Source organism: Cimex lectularius, unplaced genomic scaffold (genome assembly GCF_000648675.2).
Source record: "Cimex lectularius strain Harlan isolate CLEC.00 unplaced genomic scaffold, Clec_2.1 scaffold370, whole genome shotgun sequence".
NCBI classification, from domain to species: Eukaryota; Metazoa; Arthropoda; class Insecta; order Hemiptera; family Cimicidae; genus Cimex; species Cimex lectularius.
The window spans coordinates 213,980-239,115 of record NW_019392885.1 but is presented as its reverse complement, the minus strand read 5'-3'; the positions used below and the strand labels follow the sequence as shown (position 1 = coordinate 239,115).

The window sequence follows — 25,136 nt, the reverse complement described above, 5'->3', positions numbered from 1 at the left end:
GTTTGTCTCTTTCTATGATACATAAATTGGCCAATCTTTGCATGCTGCAAGATTTTTGGGTAGCGTGTTTTGGTTGAGCTGTTATCCACCAGATTAATAAGCCATAGCCATCTTTGACACCCTATCATTGATTCTGGCTTCAACTTTTTTCTGAAACATGGCCCGTTTCTATTTTTTTTTTTAGCATAGCTCTTATTAGTAGGTATCACCAGTTCCTGGCTGCAGTAGGGATGTATCCTCTGCTTAAATAGGAATGTTATCTTGATTGTTCAGTGAATCTTCTATGACTATAACTATAGAAGATTCACTGAATTGCTGATTCACAAGATTTTACTTTTTGTATAAGCATGTTGATTTCTGTGAATGGGTTTTCTTTTTAAGAGCTGTCCCTTGACTACTTGGTCTAGAAACAATGTAAATATTTATTATATGCAGGTTTCAGAATAAATAAAACTTCTACTCTTCTCAGCTTGAAATTTATCCAGTCTGATTTTTCAGGGGATTAGTGTTGTTTCCCCCCTTTGTTTCTTATGTACATACTACTTACCTACTCACTGATGTAGGTAAGTAGTATATATTACACACTATATCTGAATTCATTAAAAAATAAGTAAAAATAAAGTAAAGACCTCAACCCCCATTACTTTAACTTCCAAGGAATTATCATCAAAGGATCTTCATTGTAACCACTGGTTAAAAAGAAATGTTGCTGTAAAGCTCCTTCGATATACAAAAAAGTATATTCTATTTCTTGATTGTTATGCAAATCCTTAATTTTAATAGACATAAATAATTCACTTAAAAGGTTATTCTCAGGACTTTCCTTGTTGGTAGGCATGTTGATTTCTGAAGGGTTTACTGTTTTAAGGAATTTCCCTTAAAGCCCTCCAATGTTTCAAGTAAAAGGATAAAGGTCTTTGTACATGAGGTATTCAATATCGAGGACCTTTCTCATAAAAGTAGGTGTCAACTGTGTATAACCATTCCTAGTTAGGTGAATACTGTCTTCTTTGGCTCACAAGGCCATCAGCTATCATGCGCTTGATATACAGAAGATTCTATGCCAATCATTTCCACATTGTGATGACTTTCCTCATCACACGAATGACTTCCATATATTTTTAATATTTTCTTTAAAATTGCAATATGCCAGAGTGTGCTTGTCAAGACAGAAGGTAACATCATTATTGCCATCTTTTCTACTGTTCCCCTTTGCTGTTAGGGTAGCTGCCTTTTTTTTTAACGAATAATCTTCCTGGATCATGGATGGTTGGTTACATAACCGTTGGTTGCTATAGGTGGTGATGAATTACATAATTATTTATTTAACGGTATAGAAAGTTAATGGTATAGAGACACAACTTTCGACAAATACCAACAATAAATCATCCACAATTGCCCACACGTGATTCACTAAGTATAAGTATAGATGTTGGCAGTTTTTGATGAGTGTTCAAAAATGTATGATATCATCCCAGCTGATCTATCAAATTTTCGCCTTTAAAGATTATCAGGATCAATTCCATAAAGCTAAATGAAAACTCAACAAAGTGTTCCGAACTTATCATTAAATATTAATATTAAAAAAAGTTCTGTTTTTTGTGTGTAATGCATCATGTCTAAATAGGCCTTCGTGCTTTTATTTTTATTTTTATGAATTATAAAGAGACAATAAAAATTTCCCCAGACAAGAAGATGAAAAAGTTAAATGTTGAAAATAACGCAACTGTTTGGTGGATGCATACTTTGAACTGTCCAATGCCACAGGTGTGTCTCACAGACATGAAATGGGAAGCTTGCTGAACAACATGTGATGACATAGAAATACTGCTTAAGACATGGTATTTTCATGCATCTGACAAGCACAAAGCCAATAATTGCTTCAGAACAAGCTATGAAATATCTTGCAATGCGACTCACATGCTTATTTTTTGGTTAATATGTTTTTCTTATTGCTTGTGGTTTTATATAAAACTTTTTCATAAATCTTGCACATTTATGCATTAAAAATACATTTGTACAGGAAATATTTGATATTAAGATTTATTAAGCCTATGGCTACAGAGTTTTGATGGCAGGAGTCATAAAACAAGAAGTCAGTGTGGTAGAAGAACAAAATAAAAAGACATTCTAAAGAGAATTCATTTATATTTACAAAAATAGCTAGGGCTCATAATGTACAATGCAAGGTATTACTTGATTTTAATTGTGCAAATATAATAGTGTTGTGCAGGGAGTGACATTTTTCCAGTTACAATAAAAAATAAACGACACTGCCATGAACAATACTATTTAAGCAACATTAGAAACATATCACTAAAAAACTACTCCATTGAAAATAAAAAATGGATTTTTTATGTAACTATACAAAATATATCTACAAACAAAATTTTTTCTATTCAGATTATGTGATGTATAATTAACACTTGAAGTTCATAACACAATTCTTGTATACGCTACTGATAAGTATAATAAATTTATTCCATAGGATAGATATTGTTTAAAGCCTCAACTTCAATATGTTTAACAAAGTAGACTATATAGTTTAAATATTTGAATTTGATAAGTGTATGCATGCAGTATTGCATTCGATACCTGAAATAAACTGATTAAAATGTACAAATAATATACATTATTTCAGAATAATAGTGGTAACTTATTACGCACAGATATTACTGGTTTTATGAGTACAAAAGTGAAATTGAGTTTTTTGAAAAGTTAATTTTGAGTTGACTTTTTAAGTACACAATTTTTTATACAAAAATGTAAAGTAGTGACATGTACAATGCTTTTTAAACTTTTTATGTAAGAAAAAAAGCATTAATTTTTTTTGGCTATACCAATTTTACATAAATAGCGCAATGGCTACAAGGCAAATTGCGCTTCCATTTATTTCTAATAAATGTAACAGTTCTCTACATCCTTTGACTCATGGTCGTGAAATAGGAGAAATGGCCTTCGAGCTATTAGCACTTTTATTAAGGTGTATTATAAATTATAATTAATAATGATCTTTTTCGACGATCATTTTTATTTATATGACTAAAATAGTAATAGTTAAAAACGCTTTAAAAAATCATATTCTTGACACAGCCTTTGTTATTTGTTATCAATGCATAACAAATAATACTTTTCATTGAGCTAAGCAAAAATTTCATATTACAAATAATTACTTTCTGTAATTTTGTTAACCTGAGGTTGATTGCCTAATTCAGTGTTTGCGAAAGCTTTGTTGTCTACACCTGCCATATTTTGTGAATCTGGTGCATTTTTGTCCTTCTTAGGATCCATCATCATTGCAGTAATAGCAAACAGCACTGAGCCTGAAATCATGAAATAAACATTAAATTATTATAGACATCGATAAAACATCAATCATTAATTGAAATATCAAGACAAACAAAAATTAACATTCATATGTAGTGTTAAATTTCTTACTTATAAGATATGCGCCAGCATAAAATATGGCTAAAGCATCCTGGAATGAAGTAAGCTTACGAATGGGTTCCATGAGGATTGGCAAATTTCCTCCGATGTTGTTCATCACAAACAAAAATACACCAACTGTTGTCGATCTAACAGCTAATGGTACGATTTCAACAAGTACAGCAAAAAGAATACCGAACCACATTTCAGCTAAAATGAGAAACACGTTTTCACAGCGTACATAAATATATTTTATATGTAGTTTTTTTTTTTTTAACCTTAAGAATACCTACCAAAAAGGTATGAGATTGCCAGTGTAATCATTGCACCAGTTGGACCCATGTAAATACTACCAAATGCAAAAGGTGTTGATATCAGCTGAAATAAGAAACAAAAAATGAATACCGGCTTGAAAATGAATTACTGGCATAATCAGCTTACCTGACTTATAGCAAGTACAGCTACCCGAGATTTTATTCCCATGTTTGCTACAATTTTGTCAGATACATAGCCTCCAACCAGCACACCAATACCACCAATCACAAATGTGACAAAAAACAGCCAATTTCCAAGATTGATGTGTGGAAAGACAAATCGATAAAACTGGTCACTGTTGTATGCAAAACATAAACCACCTTAACAAAAGATAATTGGTTAATCATATACATTTCTAAATTGTACAATTTTATTTTAGGTTAAAATTAAGGTCTTAGGTATGCTAAAACCTGCATAATAATTATTTTCAAAACTAAAACTATTTTTCTAATTAATTAAGGTTAATTAAGGTTTAGGGATTCGAACCCACGATCTTCGGCTTGATACGCCGCTGCTCTACCACTTGAGCTATCGTGATCTCGATCCACTCGGACTTCCCATCTCAACCGCACCTTTTGAATTTTCCCTCCTTTTTGCCATTTTTCAAATGTCTTTTTATCTCAACTAAAAACCTTAATCAAGGTCAAGCGGACCTTGAGAATGAAATTAGTGAATTTAAAGATTTTTCTAATGACGAATATTTAGATAAAAAAGTGCAAAATATTCGTTTTTAAAAGTTTTTAGCATATTAATAAAATACTTTAACTTTCTTGAGAAATAATTAGAAAAAGTCCAAGATAAAGTAGCAAATTAGTCAATTGCTGAAATATTATGAGGTTGGGTGATATAGCTTGATATCAATTGACCTCACCTCTCATTCTTCTAGTTTTGTCTATCAGGCATGTTTTAATAATTTTTTGCCCTTAACTTCTTTAGATAGCGGACGTGTAAAAAAGAAAAAGAACCGACTGCACCAATTGAAAATGCGAAAACTGTGAAACTCATCATAGTGACCAAGTCCATTTAGCATCAAGATGACCAGAAAGCATGAAAGTAAAAAATTCAGTAGGAAAAATAGTATTTATTAAAAAAAAAAAAAAAAAATGATTTGCAAAGAAGAAGAAAAGAATGAATTCATGATCTTGATGGAATTATTTAATGCTTCTGCTTCATGATGATGTTTTCCGGACATTTAATTTACAACATAGCTAGCCATTAAATCATAACCATCACTTATTTATTTTTTAATTTTTGTTGATGTACTTCTACTATAGTAGGGTACCAAAGTGATAGACAAAACCTGCGAGAATAAGCATATCAACATAATCAAAGATGATGAAACTACAATTTCAAATTACAAAACTCAGTAGTAAAAATAGTAATTACTTTAAACAATATTATTTGATTTACAATAGAGTTAAGAAAAGAAAAGAACGTATTCATCAGCTTGGTGGAAAGAAACTGAATTAGCTCAGCCTTTAAAAATAATAATTTCTGTAATCAAATACCAACCAGTATGTCTGATCGAGGCAGCTATGCAGAGCATGATGAATCTCGGTTGAAGCATAACTTTCCATGGATTTTCTTTTTTAACCTTTTCCCCTTGTTTCGTTTCAGTCTTGTTTTCTTCTTGTTCTTCTCCAATGGCAGTTCTCGCTGGTTCTTTCAAAGTAGTGGAGCTAAGAAAACCAATAATGATAGCAAAGATACCACTTCCGTAGTAGGAAACCCTCCAACCCTATGCAACAAAAACACCAAAAGATATAAAAAACAATTTCTAATCATAAAACGATAACTTGATTAAAAAATATAATGTGCACCAAAAACAAGTTTGCATAAAAGTTTTTAAGATGATTAGTGTTCTTTCGTTAAATATTATAGAACTTACTAGATCCCAAGCATTAAGGTTTGTAATGTATCTTCCTATCGGATAAGTCAGACCAATTCCTCCATAGATACCCCAGTTGAATATGGACATTACGAGCCCTCTCAAATTCTGTAACATAATATTATTTAAGAATTAAACAATCTGCATGAAAAAATAAATTTAACATAAAAAAAATCCTACCTCAGGGAAAATATCAGATAATACACCAGTTGACATAGGATTCAATGCAGCTTCCCTGTTAAAACCGTAATCATTAGACAAATTGAAAACTATTATACAAGGAATAAAATGAAAATCGCTTACCCTGCAGCGAATATCATTCTTAGAATGATCAACTGCCAATACTCTTGAGAAGCACCTATTAATAATACTGATATCCCACAGACTAAAACACTGATAGCTATCATTGGTATTCTGAAATTGTGCAAAGATACGTAAGCTCAATTGCAATCACAGTTATTCAGAATAGTACAACTTCAATTTAAATTTTTACAAGTTTTTAATTTACTGACCTTCTGTATTTGTCTGCAGCAATGCCTAAAAATACACCAGCAATGGTGTACACGGCAATGAAACTTGGCCCAGCAACAATCTGATACTCAATACCGAGTCCATTCCTACCCCACTCGCAGTACTTCTGCCCATCTTCCAATTCCAGAGCTAAACAACTGCAAAATAAATAATGTTAAGACGAGGATATTTTTACATTTTTAAATTTAATGACACCTAAAATTCTATTTGAATAACTTATTATTTATTTGTAAAAAAATGGTAGTAACATAAGCTATATAATAGAGGAAATAATAAAAATATTGGACATCTGCGTTGAAATACTGAAAGTTAAATGGAATTAGACACAGGAATATATTATATAAACAAATTAGAAATTGTATTGATCAGTAATTTAAGCAACTTTTTAAAAGAGATGTGCTTATTTTATCTATGACATTAAGTTCTTTATTAAAAACGGTGAACATGACCAATATTATATAGCACTTAATATCTTGAGAGCCCGCTAGGTCGCGTTGCTAGTATTGTTCCACTCGTGGTTTAGAAGTGTGCTGAGAAATTTATAGCCATTCATCTTTTATGGAAATAACTGTAATCTTATAAATGTTATTCGTTTGAATTCGCAGTCGATATTTAAAATTTGGCCGTGTATTGCGAGATTTCTTCATTGGGTCTGGGATTGATGAACCTGTGGTTTGTCGTTTCCAATTATGTTGGTCAACAGGTGGACTGAGGATGGCAAAAGCATGACATACCAAATCAATTACAGCAATTGATTTAAATACAGTGGGTGGCTCTATGGACATTAATTTTCGTGCCATGAGGTCTGAAAGAAATCACAAGTATTTTTCTTTTTAAATAGCAATTCCAATCAATGATTTTAACGTTTGTGTTTGGATGTTGGCTATAAATTTTTACCAATTCACACTTCCTTGAAAGTGGAGGCACAAGGGGAAAAAATTCAACTGGTTCCTTATGAAGTACAAGGACAATAGGTTTAGACAAAAAAGTTTGGTTGTAGGTCTGGCCTAGGTTGAGGCATTGAACCGCCGGGACGTGATGTGTGGTTCTTCTTCCTATGAGGCCTTTCATCGTAACTTTTTTGTTTTGTTTTTATAGCTAGTTACTACTCTTCAAGGTGGGCCTCTAATTTTTACCTTTTTGCAAGAAAACCCTTTTGATTTTTTTACAGTACATTTCAAAATCGCCCAAAATGTTTGACATTCTTGAGTTTGTATTTTACTGGAATTATAAAAGCTATTAATTGAATTTGAATGTTTTTCTTTTCTTAACATCCCAACCAAATATACAATTGGTTTGTAGGAAAAAATACAAACGAGGGAAGAAAAATAGAACTATGCTATAGTCAGAAAATTCACTCCAATTTTAATTTGCCAATACTACTAAGTCGGAGGGTAAATCTGCTCCAAGGAATGCGAGAATTGATTAGACGACTGTTCCCCCCCCGCTTAATGATCGGTTTTCACCATGTTATTTCCCTTCCCATACACTCATTTAGGCATCAGGGCATTCACCATTCCACTTCCCAATTAGCCTATGCGAAACCGCCAGCAATCATGGCTTAACAATTTTTTTACATTCTCATATCTATATCTATTTATTGATTTAAAGCAAAGATACATTCGGATTTGATTGTTTGTCATTTGTTATACAGGGAAGAACATTTAAGCAATAAATTGTAGGTTGGTCGTTTCTGGTCATTTTGTTCTGCTTATCGTCTGACTGACGCGTTACGGCTTCTGGCCATTTTCACTGGTAATACGATCGGAAACGGCCAAACTACAGTCTCATCACCCCGCATAGGAAATACCTCACATGTCTAATGGATATTACAACGGTTGATATAAACAGGAGACAACCTTTTGTTTTACAAATTACAGAAGTTTTAATAATTGCTAATTTGAAAAGGACATTGATACGAAATTACGAAAGAGTACGTACGAGGACTCGTTCAGGGCGGCGTTGCAATTATCGGCCAGCGTGAAATTGTACTGCTCCTCGGTGAAATTGTGCTGGCAGACGATATCGCCATATCGCAGATCAGTTGCTGTCGCCTTGCTTGTCACCCCTATGAGGAAATGGCCCAATTCCGCAGTGAGGTATCCCAGAGTAAGGATGACCAGCACGTACCAGCTGTACAGCCCGGTCAACTTTTTCAGAACGGGGATCATTGCTGAAACAAGAAATTGAAATCAGTCAAAATGTCAATATTTTTTTTGTAAATTTTTATATCGTAATTTTTGGTTTTTAATGTTTAAAATGTCCTGTCGCCAACCAAAATTTCACCCTTAGCTTCTTTATATTGATTAGCAATTTTTGTAAAAACAAACAGTTGATTGTTCAAATTTGCAGTATCTGTAGATTTTTGTAGTAATCCTACTCTGAAAACGTTTAGGATGCGGCTTTTCTACAGGGCTTTGATTATTTAGACTTCTTTTTTTTTTTTGTAATACTTTTTCTTTTTTTGCTTTTTGCTCAGGTTTCTTGCGTTGTCATAAAAGGGTATCACAATTGTCCCCCCCCCCGCTAGACTGGATATTTGTTATAAATCGATTATATGTCTATTCCGTCATTAATTATCGTTTCGCATGTTCGAAGAAGAAGGTCCTTACGATTAAAACGAGGGATAATAGTTATTTACATTTAATGCGTTGTCAAGTTTCGAATTGTTGTTAGCCTCGGGAAGACTGCCCGTCACGGACGTGGGAGACAATTTTCGAACCGAATTCTGTGGGAAACGGAAAAATTCACCCGATGAATAGCGGATACCTTTTACAGACAAAATGATCTGAGGTTGTCAAGGCGTGGTAAGCTAATTTTACAAAGACCATCCACGTAATTTTCTAATTTTAGACACCGTTTCTTTTCCACGTAAAGATTCCACAAATGGGCTCCGATTAGGACAGAAAACGTTCATGCAATATGGTTCATTTATTTATAATGGATCAACGCCGACGCGTACTGAAGTGCTGCGGAACAGCAAGAACTCTAAGATATGGATGATCTAAGCTGAACGATGTGTGATAATAATGATCAACGCAGATCAAGCACAAAGCCCACTGGCTTCGCCCCCCAAAAAAACTTTTCGGTGTAAATTGTGAATGGTCTACCACAAAAAACCCACACGGGAAACATTAACAAAACATTGGCGTAAATAACCATTGAGTTTAAAATTAACGTGAAACATACTCTCATATATCGCCTGATTTTGACGTAAATTAGCTACAAAAAGCTTTTGCTATAGTTTGTTTAACTTTTTGTCAAATGTGAAGTTCGACTTATTTTATAAAATCAAAACTACTATATCCGCGAAAGTCATGCTACAAAGTCTGCCGGATTGCCTTTCACACTACCTTGTTTGCTTTTTCAGATCTATTTAGCTTTATTGTTCTGTTCATAACACTTTTATTATAACTATAATAATATTACAGTCCGTTAAAAAAGCGTGGTGAATTAAAAATTTGAAAGCGGTTTTTGTCACTTTGGATTTTCCGTCTGCAAAAGAAACCGGGTATGTCCCGAAAGAAAGAAGTTTGCCTTTCTGATAGCAAATCTCAAATCATGACACGTCCAACATGGATTATTAAAGTTTTTAATTTACGCAAATCATAATATAAAAAACAGGAAGGTTTTTCTCAATATTTGTTTTCACTGGCTCTTATACGCTGTACTTCTTTTCTCAAGGAAGATTTGAATCAATGTACATTGGAAAGATTCTGCTGCTGGGTTTACTTATCTGTTCTGATTATTTGAAAATCTGTTCTGTGAAGCTTGCTTTTAGTTATTGAGGTTCTTGGCATTTTGTTTTTAATGATATGTGTGAATGTTCATTTACAAGACGGTTAATTAGTTTGCCGACATTGAAGACTTTGTTCATATATTTATAGGTTTAGGCTGTTTGTCGTTTCCTCTCATGGTTAAGTTTTAAATGACTATCATTAAAACAAGACGGGAAAGGACTCAGTATTGGGAATTGAAAACCACCGAGAAATGGCATTAGTCGAACGCAACCGCAATAAATGAAATTTTAAACAAATACCGCAAACGACCATGTTGCTCGCTTAAGGTTAGACTTATTAACCTATCTAAAAAACAAATTTTTAACAAAATCTTGCAAAATGAATTTCAGTCAAGTTGTTCTAATTAACATCATATCTAACACAATCATGACGCACGACTCACTAAGTGTTTGTGTGTCACTAGGAAAAATAATTCTTTAAAGAGAACTCCTCTATTGACCGAATTAGTTGAAAGTTACGTTCCAGGATTCTTGAAATCTAAGCCTAAATTGCTTCCTGCAATTATTAGTGCAAATGGTTCAAACCACGTTTGACAATGGAAAAGGAGATGTGACGGAATTATTCGGACGTAAGAACGAAAAGCACTGTTTACACTGTATGCTCATAATACAATATTTTGTAATTACCTGAAATGTCTAGTTTGAATGAGAACGTCATGTTTCAATGGGAAACAAGAGACATATCCAGAAAAACAAATCTTACAGGAGGAAATCTTTTTTCTGCTAAGTCTGGAGAGTTATTTGCCACATTTATGGCATCAAATATCAACCTTAGTGGTATTTATTACAAGTGATGATCTGCTTATCCTTAGTGTTTTGGTATGTCAAACTTGTGAAAGGGCACCAAATAGACCGTCCAAAAACCAGACAGGCGAGAATAGGCTGATCAGGGACGATCACGCTACACTTTTAGATAGTCTGTGGTTCGATGTTGTATATTAATATTTAATGTATTAGTAGTTTGATTTTCCCCAGATTAATATGGAACTGACTAAACTATCATCATCCAGCTAGACAGACCCCAATTTTCTTATAATATTGGAAAGTTATTTGCCACATTTATGCCCACACCATTCTTAAAACTTTGACATACCTGTAGATATTAGGCTGCATTGAATTTTTTGGCTGAAAATTAAAAGATAGTCAAGAAATACAAATGACAGCTGAAAGATTGGTAAAATTAAAATTCATTGTCTTTTCTTCTTTAGAATAATGTTTTATTCAAGTACATTATAGTGATGTCATAATGAGTAAAACTATTTTTATGCGCAAGGATGTCAAGGTATTTATTCATGTTTGTGTATACAACTAAGTGTAGTAACATTATAAAAAAACTACACAATTATATTAGCTCGCCCCTTAATATAAAACATTTAAAAAAGTGCCAATATATTTCGAATAATTTGCCGGAGAATGCCCATATTTTTCACAAATATTCATCAACTGGAAGAAGCAACAACAAATTTACACACAATATTTCAATGTGAAGTATTTGTATTGAAATAGTATGTATGAAATTTTTTTTTTAAATTACTATAAATTGGAACGAAACACAATGCAGTTGGGTTCTTGTTGCAACCCCCCCCCACTTTTTGACCCAGGGCCAGCTAGCTAGGATTTAATTGTTTGTAAATCTTCTCTTATTCTTTGTAATAGGTGGAAGGTCACGAGCGATATATTAGGTATATATTATGCCATAAAAAATAGCAACTTTAACAGAAAGGCCCTGAGGCCGAGAAAAAAAATCTATTCCCATCCCGATGTTTTTCCTGGAGCCTTGACGTCGGCATTGCCTTCTGGTGTCATTAGAATCCAACGATTTTTTTTCAGATGCCGGTAGGATTTCATTTTTTTGGGGGTGGAAAATCTATCAGATTGTAACATCTCCATGACCGAGACAACTCCGACAAATCGAATCTAGTCACGGACCAGAGATAATTCGGAATCGCCTGTCTCGTTGAATACCAACTATAAATATCAGCGACATCCCCTACGCAGCCTTAAACCAATAGTACAACAGATCCTGAAAATTATAATAAAACCTATTAAAGAGGTCAAAATAATAAATAATTTTTATTATTGTCGCAATAGGCATCGCAGACCTTGGCCTTTGGGCATTATTTGTAAGTAGTGCAATAATCATAAATATCTCAAGCCCATAACTAGGGTGAAAGTACGCGGGGATGGCGAGATAGCTACTTGGCCGAGGGCGCAAAGCGGTTGTTTACATTTGTGAAATTATATAACAATCGTGACTGTCCCCGAGGCCCGGGTCCTTGGCTTACTCTCTTTTGGGCTCTATTATTGGAATATTTACCATTTCGGACGGAAAGCCAGGAGCCGGCTCGGCTTGCACAATTGTGAACGTCTAGCCGGGTAAAAGTTGGGGTGTTTGTGAGAATGGGGAGACCTAGAGAACAGCGTCGGCGGTGCACTCGCGAGGTGAAGGACGGAATCCGAAGGTCGTGACGAAGGGCAGAGCACGCCTTTCAGCAAACCACCCTCTAGAATATACCCGTTACTGACCTCACCAATGTGTTGAATGTGAGAAGAACTGGTCCAGGTCTCTAAAGGATGGACGATTATCAACATTGGTCATTGCCAATGCCAAGTAGACGGACCCACAATATAAAATAGATTCAATACGCCTATGTTCTTATTACGTGGAACATTGTCTATTCACGTGATAAATTTTTTATGATATCGCAAGAATTGCACTAATTTAATGGGAGATTTCATCTTGGGGTCTGCAAGGTGACGAACCTATATCGTGATCGTAACCAGAAATTTTGGTCTGCGTAGACACTCCTATCTAATTTCAATATCAATTGAGATTGAACTATGAAAAACAAAATATCCACAAAGCGCATTACCTTCCTGGTCGGCATATTCTTGACTGTTTGTCACACGCGTGTCAGCGTCCTTTTATAAAGTATGTATATCTTGACAGAGTAAAACAGCAAGAATAAGTAGACCAAAATGGACAGGTAAACATCAAAAATAGTAACAAGCAAATTGTAAAAATCCTGTCTGTCACATGTCGATTGATTTATAATTCAGTATATACGAAATTCTAATTGAAATGTTATTGAAAACACACGACTCACATTCAATTGGTCACAAAACTACTGCTGCAGGCTTTCAGCAGTTTATATTGAAATGATTATATTAGATATTCATCATGGCATGCTGCATAATGAAAACATCGATCAATATTCACAAGTTTTTAATCAGACTAGCTATAAAATGTGCCGTGAGCGTCCCTGATCGTACTGGACAGGCTGTTCTAGCGTTTTTCTGTCAGCGGTTGTGTTGTCAGTTCGCCATCTTCAGTTGGTCTGCTGATTTCACTAATCGCCACTGATGATGGCAAATAATTAATAATATAAATTACATTATTAATATAATTAAGAATTATAAAGCAAATTTGTGATGAATCCGACACTCAGGGTCGGCCCTCGTTCAAATTTTTGCCAGCAATACACGCAGGGAGTTTTTAAAAACCACGTTATCCTATGAGTCCATAAACGGGACAAATAACCCTCGAGATTTTTTGGAAAAAAATCTTGTTTGATTTCCCCCCGGGATTGGGGTGATGAACCTGTAGTTTGGTCGTTTGTGACTATTTTAGTCTGTCTATGCAACCGATCAAACTACAAAACCATACATTCTCAAAATAGACGAAATATGTAACAAGTAGTTGTATGGTATTATTTGCAGCATTTGTATCAAATTCTAGTTGAAATGTTGCATAGAAAACAATGCACATTCAATTGTTCACTCTTTTAAACATTTATTATATTTTTTTAATGTTATATTTTGTATTCATAAAAGCATTTTGCACAATGAAAACATCGATCAATATACACAATTTTGTATATCACAATAGCTGTACACTACCATCGATCTCCGTGACATTTTGTTTTAAATTATGAAAAGTAAAAAAAAAGGACTTACAAAAGAGTTTATAAGTGTAATATATTTACACTTTCGTCTTGGGAAAAGAGTAATCAAGGTGTTTTGTCGTACGACACGTGCATAGAAAACATGAGACTCTGACAAGCGAACGCGTGAAGCAAGATTCCGCGAGGGCTTCGCGCGCGCCCGCATTTTTCGACAGGTTCCCCCTATGATTATGTGGGTGCTTTCAGTTTAGCAAACCGATAAGCATTCAGCACAGGTTGAAATTGGAATAATTTAATGAAGAGAAATATTTACTTGGACTGAAAATTGATCCAACTAGATTGATTACGATGCGTTGAATCAATTTTCCGTTCGTTTTGTTTAATTAACTAGCCTATTAAATTAAAAACGGTTTAGTAAAACCTAATTATTTAAACATATTCAAAGTTTTATCCATACCCATATATAACAACCTTAGTTAAAAGATAAACAAAGATTAGTATTTTAAAAAAATCACCATTCATAGTTCGTGTTTCTTTTAATAATTGAATATAGCAATAACCTTTATCGGTATAATTGATGTGAGTCTTGATTTAACGCGCCTGGCCAAGAACAATGAAGTGAGTGCAGACTTACACAGGAATGGTGAATGGTGGTAATGAACGAACATCTCACTAATGTGAGACTCGTAAATATTAGTATTACTATTAGTTATTATTAGCGTCCATTATTATTTTCAACGTGTAATTGAGCTTTTTATTTTACCCATGCCCTAGGTATTATTTTTATATACATTGCCTAGTTATGTATTGCTGAGTTACCCTCATCGTATAACTATTTCGGCCCTATTTTCTGCCAGCAAGTACTACTATGACTACTACTACTAGTACTACTATATAAGTAATTTGGTTGTTAGATAACTATAAGTTTCATATTAACCTAAACATTTTTTTATCTATACGTTGCTTTGGGATTTGACCAAAATGTAGTTTATAATAGTTATTTAACCGTGAAAAATCAAACGCAATGTAAAGTCTTGAAGCAAAAAGTAAAATTTAAAAAGAGGTTGTCGCCTCTGGACCAACGTGCGAACCCAGTAAAGGAAAGGACTCGCGTGTTTCGACACAGTGGAACGTGTTATTTCTCACCCACATATCAATGCCATTTACGTGCAAAACTTCAATTAGCCTTTGTCTAATAAAGCGATAACATCTTATTAATCGAACGCGGAACGGCTGTACAGCAAATCCAGGAAAAGGTGCTGTCCTGGTGCATCATTTCGATTGTTTTACATGAATATGACGTTCCTGATTTGGTCCGCCTAATCTCGCTCTGTTCCGTTCAGGGTCAAGACATTATTTCTAAGCAAGCACAATCATTACATTACCAATTTTACGTAAACAGCAATAAACATTACAAAATGATTAATCTTAATTTATTATCAATCGTAACTGTTAGGATTAATTATTTGACTCCTATTTCTAAGAAAATCTTTACATGAAGTACACAAAAAATAATATTTTGCATGTTATATTTAAAAAAAATAGTTTATTGAGACGGTCTGGATGTACTTTAACCAGTGTTTACTTAAATCGACGGGTGCTAGGTCATGTAAATACACTTACCTCGGTTCGATTATCCTTACCAGCATCTCGAAGATAATCCATTCGATTTCCAATCGTGTTGAAAAACAAAAATTTATTCAAAATAGTCTTTTCCCTATTGTTCGTCTGATTCAAGGAATAACGATGTGCAACACGCAGATCGTGACTCTAATAATTCTATAAGCTCTGTTCTTGGATCGAGATTCAAATAAACAACGGACACTCGAGGTCAACCGAGTCAAGGATGGTTTAAACACAATAAATTAATTAATATTAAAAAAAGATATCGACGAAATCCATCTTTATTGGAAGGGTCACAGTTTGTACACAAAAATCGCATATTTACTTAAATTGCACGTTTGTTTGTAACACAAACGGTGTACGCTTCATCGCTCATTAATATTCAAAAATAGGCTGTGCATGGGATGGGAATCGATCATACATCATAAAAAAGAGTTTCTGCCCACCACAGATATTTAATGAAAGAATCAGTTCCAAGATGAGAAGCTACGTCAGTTATATGACCATTTGGTTTCTATAAATACACACACATCTTAATAAACCGTTTTTCCCTTCAGTTGTTAAAAAAAGTGTAAGAATTTGAGTATAACAAATACTCCAATTCTTATACTCATTTGAATTACAATTTTCGCACCGCAACTGTGATAAGATTCTTTCATACAAAGAAATTCCAGAGTCGTCAAAGCAAAACTGTAAAATAACGACTGTGATTTAACTAAAGACCGAAATGTTAACAATCAATGTTAATCATGGAAGTTCAGGAAAAGTTCCTATTATTAAACCTATTAAAAATATAAAAAGGGGCGGTCTCAATTTACAGACATCTTCCACCCCCTGTTTTACTCTATATGAAAACAAAGTTAATTAATTTTTTAAATTTTATTAATTATAAATACTGTTCGTAAAGAGCAAATTTACATTTGCATTGACAGTTATTATTAAAAAATAATGCTTTAATTTGTTAACAATTTTTTATACAAAAATTTCAATGGAAACACCCCTTGTAATTGTAAAATTAATTTGGAATAAAGTATTGTAAAGTGGTTCTGACCCCTCTTCCGCGTGACCCAACATGTATTGAACGTTCAGCCCTACTGTACAGGAATTACTTTACTTTACTTATATTAAATATTAAAATACATAATTACCAAATAATTAAATATAAAAATGTTTTATTTGTACAAATAGACACGATATTTTGCATGTATGATCGGCATATGCAGGGCGAATTAAAATAGCCCGAACGTCATAAATATATTTGTGAAATTTTAATTGCGCGGAATGAGCTTTAGAAAATTTACGTAACATTTACATAAGTTAAATGTCGAACTGATCGACTTTATTTGGCACTGCCGAAACTCTTCAGATTATATGACCCTCCGGTCAGTTTAAAGAGATATGGCCCTTTTGATAAGACATGCCACCCCAACTGAAAGTTGTAATTATTACGGTTGTTTACTTATGGGTATGTTGTTAAAAATTTTAAACCTGATTATTGGCAGGAAAAAAAATTACAGTAGTTACTATAATTTTTTTTTTAAGTTTTAAATATCAATATTCTTTCAACAACCATCGAGGTGGAATTGTCTTATGAGAAATATTTTTAGTGACATTTTTTTACGGCATAGTAATTAGGTCCACGTTAAAAACAATTAATGAGGTAGGATCTATTGGAGCTATTCCTCCCTCCAAGGAATCTATCCACAGATGCCAGAATGCCCTAAATTTCTATTTAATTTGATTTTAAAGTAAGTAGATGGATGCATGGTTGAAATCCTATTTTTTCCCACTTCTCTTTCTAATGCTTTCAAACCGAACTATTAAACTTGTCTAATATTCATTAGGCAAGAAATAGCGGATGCACAAACAGCGTCAACAATAGAGCCTTCTCTAATCAGGGAATGAAGTGTGTAATTTTAAAATTGGATTTTACGAACCTGGTTCAAAAGAGAAAATTCAGCGAGTCGGAGAGGACAAACCGGCACGTTAATAGCAACGGAACTTTTTCTTCGTCGGTCGTGTCTCTAGCCTGTTGAGTCCCGGCGTGTAAGTTGCTTGTTGGTACTTGGTCTTTTGGAACCTTTGTACTGAGAGCGGGGACCAAAAACCGACTGAACATTCTTTGGTTACGGCGGCTTTCTGGAATGGTACCCCACCAGACAACCCTCGGCTTCCCCACCAGCACACCCACCCATACTGGAGGTCAACCGTGTTTTACTGTATCGCGGGGGATTTCAGGGCAAGCCCTCCCTCTTCGCGGGGGTTCCCATGCAAACGAGGACGTCCCAGACTTGAGTAGCCGGGGGATTCCTCCGTCCTACTGGTCTTTAAACTCGCTCCAGACTCTATATTCCTTTCAAATTGTTTTTTTAAATTTATATTTTTTTTAACCCGTGCTTCATTCAAAGCGGAGGGTTAGGTTTTATTAATTTACAAACTCTTTATTTTATTAATTTACAAACTCATAGTACAATATCTTAAGTCTACTGTACTCTGAGTTGATAAATAGATTAAACATTTTAAATTCTGGAATATATATCTAACGAGTCCAAATGTTTGTTTTCTAAAATTGCATATCTTTTTTTATTTTGCTTTGAGGAAATTTTTCAATAATAGATTTATCAAACGAAAGACGAGGTTGGATTTACAACCGAATAAAATGTTCTACTAACGAACTAGACCATACTGCCTGCAGCCCACACCTTGCTCCAGGCCATGTATTCTTGTACAGTTATTCAAGACTAAAGAATAAATAAAAGCTGTTTGTAACATGCTTTTCGCTTTTAACAATCGTGGTAGTTCAAGTGAAAAAAGTTCACAAAAAACAGGTTCAGATCCTACTATGTATGAATAGCCAGCTCCTCATCATCATAGTCAATGTTTTACTTCTCACTGTCAAATTTAATCAAAATTATGTTAATCACTGAAGCATATGGACAGCGATCATGGAACATATAAAGACCATACAATTAAATTAAATGAACACACTGTGAAGATTGGTTATTTGAAGTTCAAAATAAATCACATAATAAAGTCTCCTCTATTTTAATTTGAATAAATACCTAATGGTTATTGGGATGCATGCTGGTCTGGACGCAAAACTACTCAATTTTTGGAAAACTGGTTGTATTGTGTCATACAGCAATTTCAAAAAGCAATACTAGAGAAATTTTCAACTTCTTGTTCATCCAGCATGCAGCCCCACCTCGCTCCATTGGGGTAACATCAAAACCATCTTTTTATGGACAACTATTCAAAGCTAAAGAATACATGAAAGCTGTTTATGGCGGGTTTTTGCTTCTAGTCGTCGTGGTAGAAGCGTTCCAGTGAAAACATCATTCACAAAACACGCAGATTATGAATAAATAACAAAAAGTCAACGTTTTATTTCTCACTGCTAAATTTAATCAAAATCATCTTACTCAAAGAAGCAGTATGTAACAATGATCATAGAACATACACTTTAAAAGATTGAACACATTGTGAAGATTAGTTGGTTGAACATTGAAAATAGATCAGTTCGATAAAATCTGTTATTTGGGATGCATGCTGATTTGAACGCAAAACTGCTCAGTATTTGGAAAACCTGGTTGTGCTGTCGTACAGCGGCCATTTCAAAAATCAATAGCAGCGAAATTTTTAACTTATTCTTTCAGCATGCAGCCCACACCTTGCTCCTTTGGGGTAACATTTAGTTCATGTATTCTTGGACAATTATTCAAGATTGAATTCAGCATTAATAAAAAACAGTTTCAGAACGCTAGTATTTAACGAAGTGTTCATGAATTTCCTAATAAAAACTTTCCTTTTTTAATTACTTCACAAATGTTGTTTGGAAGAATGCAGAACAATTTAATGAAAACTAATTTAAATTTTGAATTGAAGCCAAAAGTTACCTTCAATAATAAATAGCTGTTTTATAACAATTTTCTTCTGATAGACTATTAACCTATCTTAGTAATATCTAACTTGGAATTTCAATTTATATACCTATTCTTTTATATAGGGCAAATCGTGTCCGACGAATTCATTTCCTCTTCGCGGAACGATCGTAGTAAGTGATATTATAGATAAGTGGTATAATTGTTCAGATTTAACCTTGGACAAGTATATTCACTGAATGCCATTGACAGGGGACGAAAATAGATTGTGCATACCATAATCTACGATCAAAGTTCAGTTAAACCAACTGTCTCTTTTCAAAATTCGATACCTTTAAGCTGTACAGTGGTGCACAAAATTTCCACTAAGTGATTTTTTTAACATTGGGCGATGTAATATCTAAAACAGCAAAAAATGTTCTAATAATCACATGGAATTTCAAACTTATTGTTCAAAATTATTTACACTCTGTTCAGTGAAGGTTTAAGTTTGATTGATATTTCATTTAGACCGCATATATTCTTTTAGATTTAATTGCTCGTAAAGTATCTTAAAAGGTATTCAGTGCAGTGGTTCATCAAATTCTGACCAATTAGTATAGATTTTTCAATCCAGGCTATACTTTGTTTTAACAAACTCAAGTTGTAAGAAAGTTCTTTGCCTAATTCATTTATACTCAATTCGGTGAGGTCTTGGAGTTGATGGGGTTTTGCCTTATCGTTACTTAATGTGCCCCTACTACTGATTACGCTCGATGTGTTCCATTTCTTTGAGTGTATAGAATTCTTTTCAGGGGTATCGAGGTCATTGTTAATTAGCAATGGTTTTCATATGCACCATAGCATTTTCCTTCCTGTTGTAGGGCATTGCGAATGAGCTCTTCTATCTCTGTCGCCCCTAGACACAGTCGACATTGACCTTTTGGTTGTCTTATTTTTTAAGGTGATATATTACTATGACCCGTAATGAATGACCCGTAAACACGGAGAGAATTACTTTCTCCCGTTGGTTCTATTTCCGACTAGTCTTGTACGAGTAGTAGATTCTTATAGTTTTATCAATTTGGCTCTCTTTTGCCACAAAAAGGTTTTGGATGCCCTGTTGGCAGGCAAAGTTGTCAACTCTCTACTTGCCAGAATCCATTATGATTATCCATCCCTTATGATCTGTAATCCATCTTAGCGTCAGGTTTTTGGAAATCCCAATTTTTAAAAGGTATTCAGGCAGTTCCTTAGCTTGAAGCTGCCTGGCTATCTGATAGTATTCTTATTATTGCACAAATGAAATATTCGTTAATTATTCCATGTGGGCTTAGGCACCTTTGTTCCCATTTCCCCTATTTGAGGTTTATCTTCTTGTGCCTTATACTTTCACTTTGCACTTTTTTCAATTGCGTTAATTTAAAAAAAATAAAAATCTAGCATCTGTATGTACCATAGCCTTTTACTTGATATTGTCAGGCATTTGCAAAGGACAAAGGATCGTCTTTCTAGACAAACTGAGTTCATGTGTAGACTCATCGTTCAATGTCGTATGTTACTGGAGCGTGTTCCGTACATATTTTCAAATCACTTTTTATTGCGAAGGTCACTTTCTCCCATTGGATTGTTTTTCCAAGTGTCTTCTTGCTTGACTTACGCCTGACGTTCCGAATATTTGTTCTTTTTTAATTTGACTCTTGTTCATGCGAAAAAATGGCCTATGTATTTTTCTGGGGCTCCTTTTTGTGACCTCATATGATGTTTGCTTCTCGTTGCCCGAAATTGCCTCAAGACCTGGGATCCACCTTGAGTTGAACTATTTGTGGATCCCAGTGTTGTTAGGGCATGGCAGTTCCAGAGTAGTTTTGAACTGATCTCGTATGAATTCTATTATAGAAGTCTCAGTTTGTCAGTCGTTGCAAACGTTTTGTTATACATCCTTAAAGTTGGAAGTTGGAGTTGTTTTAAGAACACCTGGAATGATAACGTAAACAGTCCTTTTGATTTTTTACTCTATTTTGGTCAACTTCATTTAATTTACTTGCACATACGATTGGGTCTGACTATTGTAAGGTCCCCATGGTCTAACAGCTTTGGCATATTGGGCTTTTAGTGCTTTGTCGTGGGTTCTCTTGATGTTTCTATTCCATGTTACCTTTGGTTCGCGAATTATTCCTTCGTATTGATATCTTTGTAATGCGTTATTTCGCAGGGTTGAAGCTGAAACACTTATTCAATTATTTTTATTGAATGGCACACTTGGAGTAGTATGGCTAGCACTTCAGCTTGAAAGATAGTTGTGGAGCCCATAGTTACGCTCCTTTATGCACATACGTTTAGCGTCGCAATATACGTAACTTCGCAAACCAATGGTGAATTATTCTTTAACTCACTTCCATAAACGTGGTGTATCTTCTTTGATGACGAATGAGGGAAATCTCTCTCCGTCTTCATATTTGAAGTAATAAATTTGAGTAAAAAAAAGGAAAAATTAAATTAATTAATTAACAATTTGGTAGTTATCAACAAGAAACCTGTTATCAGGTTCTAAAATATTAAAACCGACGTTTTATGTTAAACAACGGAATATTTACTGCATTATTATCATTAATAGAGGATTAGTCTATTGAAACCTAAATAGTCGTAGTTATGCCAGTTTGGTCAAAAATTGTTAAATATCTTCAATGCTGTTCAAAATAATCCCCAAAATAAAATTGGGTCGATTTCAGTTTGGCAAAGTGCTTGATAATTTAGCATAAAAGCATGAAAACTGTTTATTGGGTTGCATGCTGGTCTGGACGAAAAACTGCCCAGTTTTTGGAAAATGTGGTTCTGCTGTATCCTACGGCGACCATTTAAAAAACCAATACCATAGAATTTTTATCTCCTTGTTAGTCCAGCATGCGGCCCAAGCCTCATTTGTTTAAATTAATTTTCTTTAAAAAAGCACAGAATCAGAGCATGCTACGTTTTCAAAAACTCAAAGTTTCTACTTCATACTGCAAAATTTAACCAAAGAAGCAGTATGTAAGAGTGGTCATAAAACATGTAAGGAACATGCATTTAATTTATGGAAATAGAAGAGGGATATTTTTCTGCATGGACAAAAACGAAAGTCTTTGATAAAGCATTTTTTATAAACATTATACACGATACAACAATATAATAATGCAACGTACAAGTATCGATAATGCTGAAAAGATTTTTCATTAGTGTTACACTTGATAAGAAGGTGACGAAGATATCTTTTTATCATGAATATTCAGTACCTCCCCCTTCCAAAAAAGTTTGATTTTTTTTTTAAAATTAGGAAATAACATTCCTTTTAAATAATAAAACAAAGGAAACACATTTAAATTGAATACGACAAATAATAATAGAGACTAGCCTAAGTTTTGAAACAGGAACACCCAGGTATTAGGCCTGGAATGTACAATTTTATAGAGAAAAAAAAAGTTAAAAATTGACAGAAATGACCATAAGGAAATGTACTATCGCCTCTTGTTATCGATTAATATTTCCTCATTTTATGGTATGGATCCCAAAGTATTCTATTGGCTGTACACAAGTAAAGAAGACAAGAACGCCTAAATTAATAAGCAAAGAGGAACCCCGGAAAGTGCTCATCCACTTTAAGGTAGTGCACTTTCTGGAATATGAAAACAAAGGACCTTTTTGTTCGCAGTATTTTGTTATCGATTAATATTTCCTCATTTTATGGTATGGATCCCAAAGTATTCTATTGGCTGTACACAAGTAAAGAAGACAAGAACGCCTAAATTAATAAGCAAAGAGGAACCCCGGAAAGTGCTCATCCACTTTAAGGTAGTGCACTTTCTAGAATATGAAAACAAAGGACCTTTTTGTTCGCAGTATTAGAAAAAAAAGACTGAACTCACCCTGGAAAAAAATTAAGAAAAATTTAAAAATAACTATTAAATGAAATTAAAATGGAGCATAGTTGAGACTCTTTCAAGTACAAAAATAAATATCACCTTGGAACAAAGACTTCCATAAACCAGCAATTTTTTTAAGGCTGAGAATATTATAATAAATATTATAAGTTATATATAAGTTACAACGCAACCGTGGTGTTAATGTGCCCAAAAAAATCTGTTCTGCTCATATATTTCCTTGGCTAATGGACAGAACTGCTGTTTTGACTCCCTTTTAGAAACTTTTCTCTTTTCTCAACTCCAATTCTTCTTTTCTGGTTCTTTTTTGAAATTGTCTCACGTTGAAGTAAACCGAAGAAGCCTACCTTATATAGTACACCTGGCACGTCTCTAGCTCAACCTAGACCGAGCTAGTGTCGAGTATGCTGTTAGTCTTAAATATACATAATTTTGTCGCACGTCTCAGTTGTAACGCAAGAGTATACGTGAATACAGAAAACAAAATAAACCAGGCGCAACAAAGATATCAATATCTATAGATTGATATCGTTGACATTTGCAGAGTTTTCGTTCAATAACCGAGGCCCAGGGACTTACGGAAAGCAAGAGAAGCTCAGTGTTAGCCGCCTATAATGCCTGGTAGATTTTGTAGTTCACTGAAGATCTTCTTGGCTTTCTACATTAATGGTTTGTTTAATCATTTGCCATTATGTGTGACCAGATTGATATTTTTCTCTTGAAACACAGAGTGGGAGAGTTAAGTCCCATTAATGTGGTTTTTCGGTACCAATCCCATTTTACAATTTCATCATTATTTCTGATAATCAGTACATCCAAAAACTGTATGTTTTCGTCTTTTTTCACAGTGATTTTATTTTTTTTTTGTAAAAAGACATAACTAGGATCTTTTTAGAACCATTTACGGTTGACACATAAAAATGCAAACATTAAAAGTGATCGTCTTGTTGTTCGTGTTGATATGCTATTTAACACCATGCAATTATCTGCCAAGAAATCTGATTGCTCTTTCGGTTTTTCTTCTATTTGTTTACATAATCGAAACAAAATCCCGATACAATTTGATAATTGATAAAAAACCGAACTAGCAACCCCATTTATTTTTTAACCACAATTTTTTACTTTTTATTGGGGAAAAACGTTAGCAAAGTAAAAGTGCGACAATTAGGTGTTTTGTTTGGATAAACGGTTATCGTGTAGCGGAAGGTCAGACCGTGAATCACTGTGAATTCCCCACAATGTCGCATGAGCAGCTAACCGTTCCGAGATGTTACAATACTATTATAAATTACTAGTTATTATTAAATAAAATAAATATACATTCTAAATAAAAAAATACTTTGATAAAGTTGCATATAAATAATTATTGAATCAAGAGGGATTAGGTTCACAATTCTATTGATCATGTCTAGATCTGGCGTCACTTTTTGACCGATTTATGTAAATCCCTCTCACTTGTATACTGGCAATGCAATCTTTTTTTCTGTCTATTTGAACTTCGTTCGTCACTGTTTTTGTCTTCTGTTTGTTTAAACTGTTTTCATCTTGTGAAATAATTGAATATTTCTAACTAGGAATAGGAATCTGACCTATTCACCCTTGGTACAGGCGTTGTACTTCGTGAGTGTATGTACCTCTTTACATTACCTTTATTATGGTATGGTATTGGTACGGCTGGATTTGAATCCGGAACCTCTAGCGTGGCAAATTCACTCGGACGCCCTAATATCTTGGCCGCCGCTGTCTCCAACTTCAACGACGTGAAGAACTCTTTAAATTCTATTCTTGAATAGTAAGATTGAACGTTTTGAGTTGAGAGAGCGTGAAGAAGCGGACCAGAAAGCAATCGACCAACATCAAATCTTGGAAAAA

At 34.1% G+C, this 25,136-nt stretch overlaps 1 protein-coding gene across 1 annotated transcript; it reads right to left on the bottom strand.

The window, feature by feature from the left end:
- Nucleotides 1-2,778: 2,778 nt before the first annotated feature.
- Nucleotides 2,779-17,669, bottom strand: LOC106672735 (putative metabolite transport protein HI_1104). The gene is made up of 11 exons (XM_014404387.2): nt 17,425-17,669; nt 8,102-8,333; nt 6,142-6,297; nt 5,933-6,043; nt 5,810-5,864; nt 5,630-5,737; nt 5,254-5,479; nt 3,868-4,061; nt 3,720-3,804; nt 3,439-3,636; nt 2,779-3,323 (listed from the first exon to the last, which is right to left on the bottom strand). The coding sequence occupies exons 2-11, from the start codon at nt 8,329-8,331 to the stop codon at nt 3,160-3,162; spliced, it is 1,527 nt and encodes a 508-aa protein (XP_014259873.1). The 5' UTR covers nt 8,332-8,333; nt 17,425-17,669; the 3' UTR covers nt 2,779-3,159.
- Nucleotides 17,670-25,136: the final 7,467 nt, after the last annotated feature.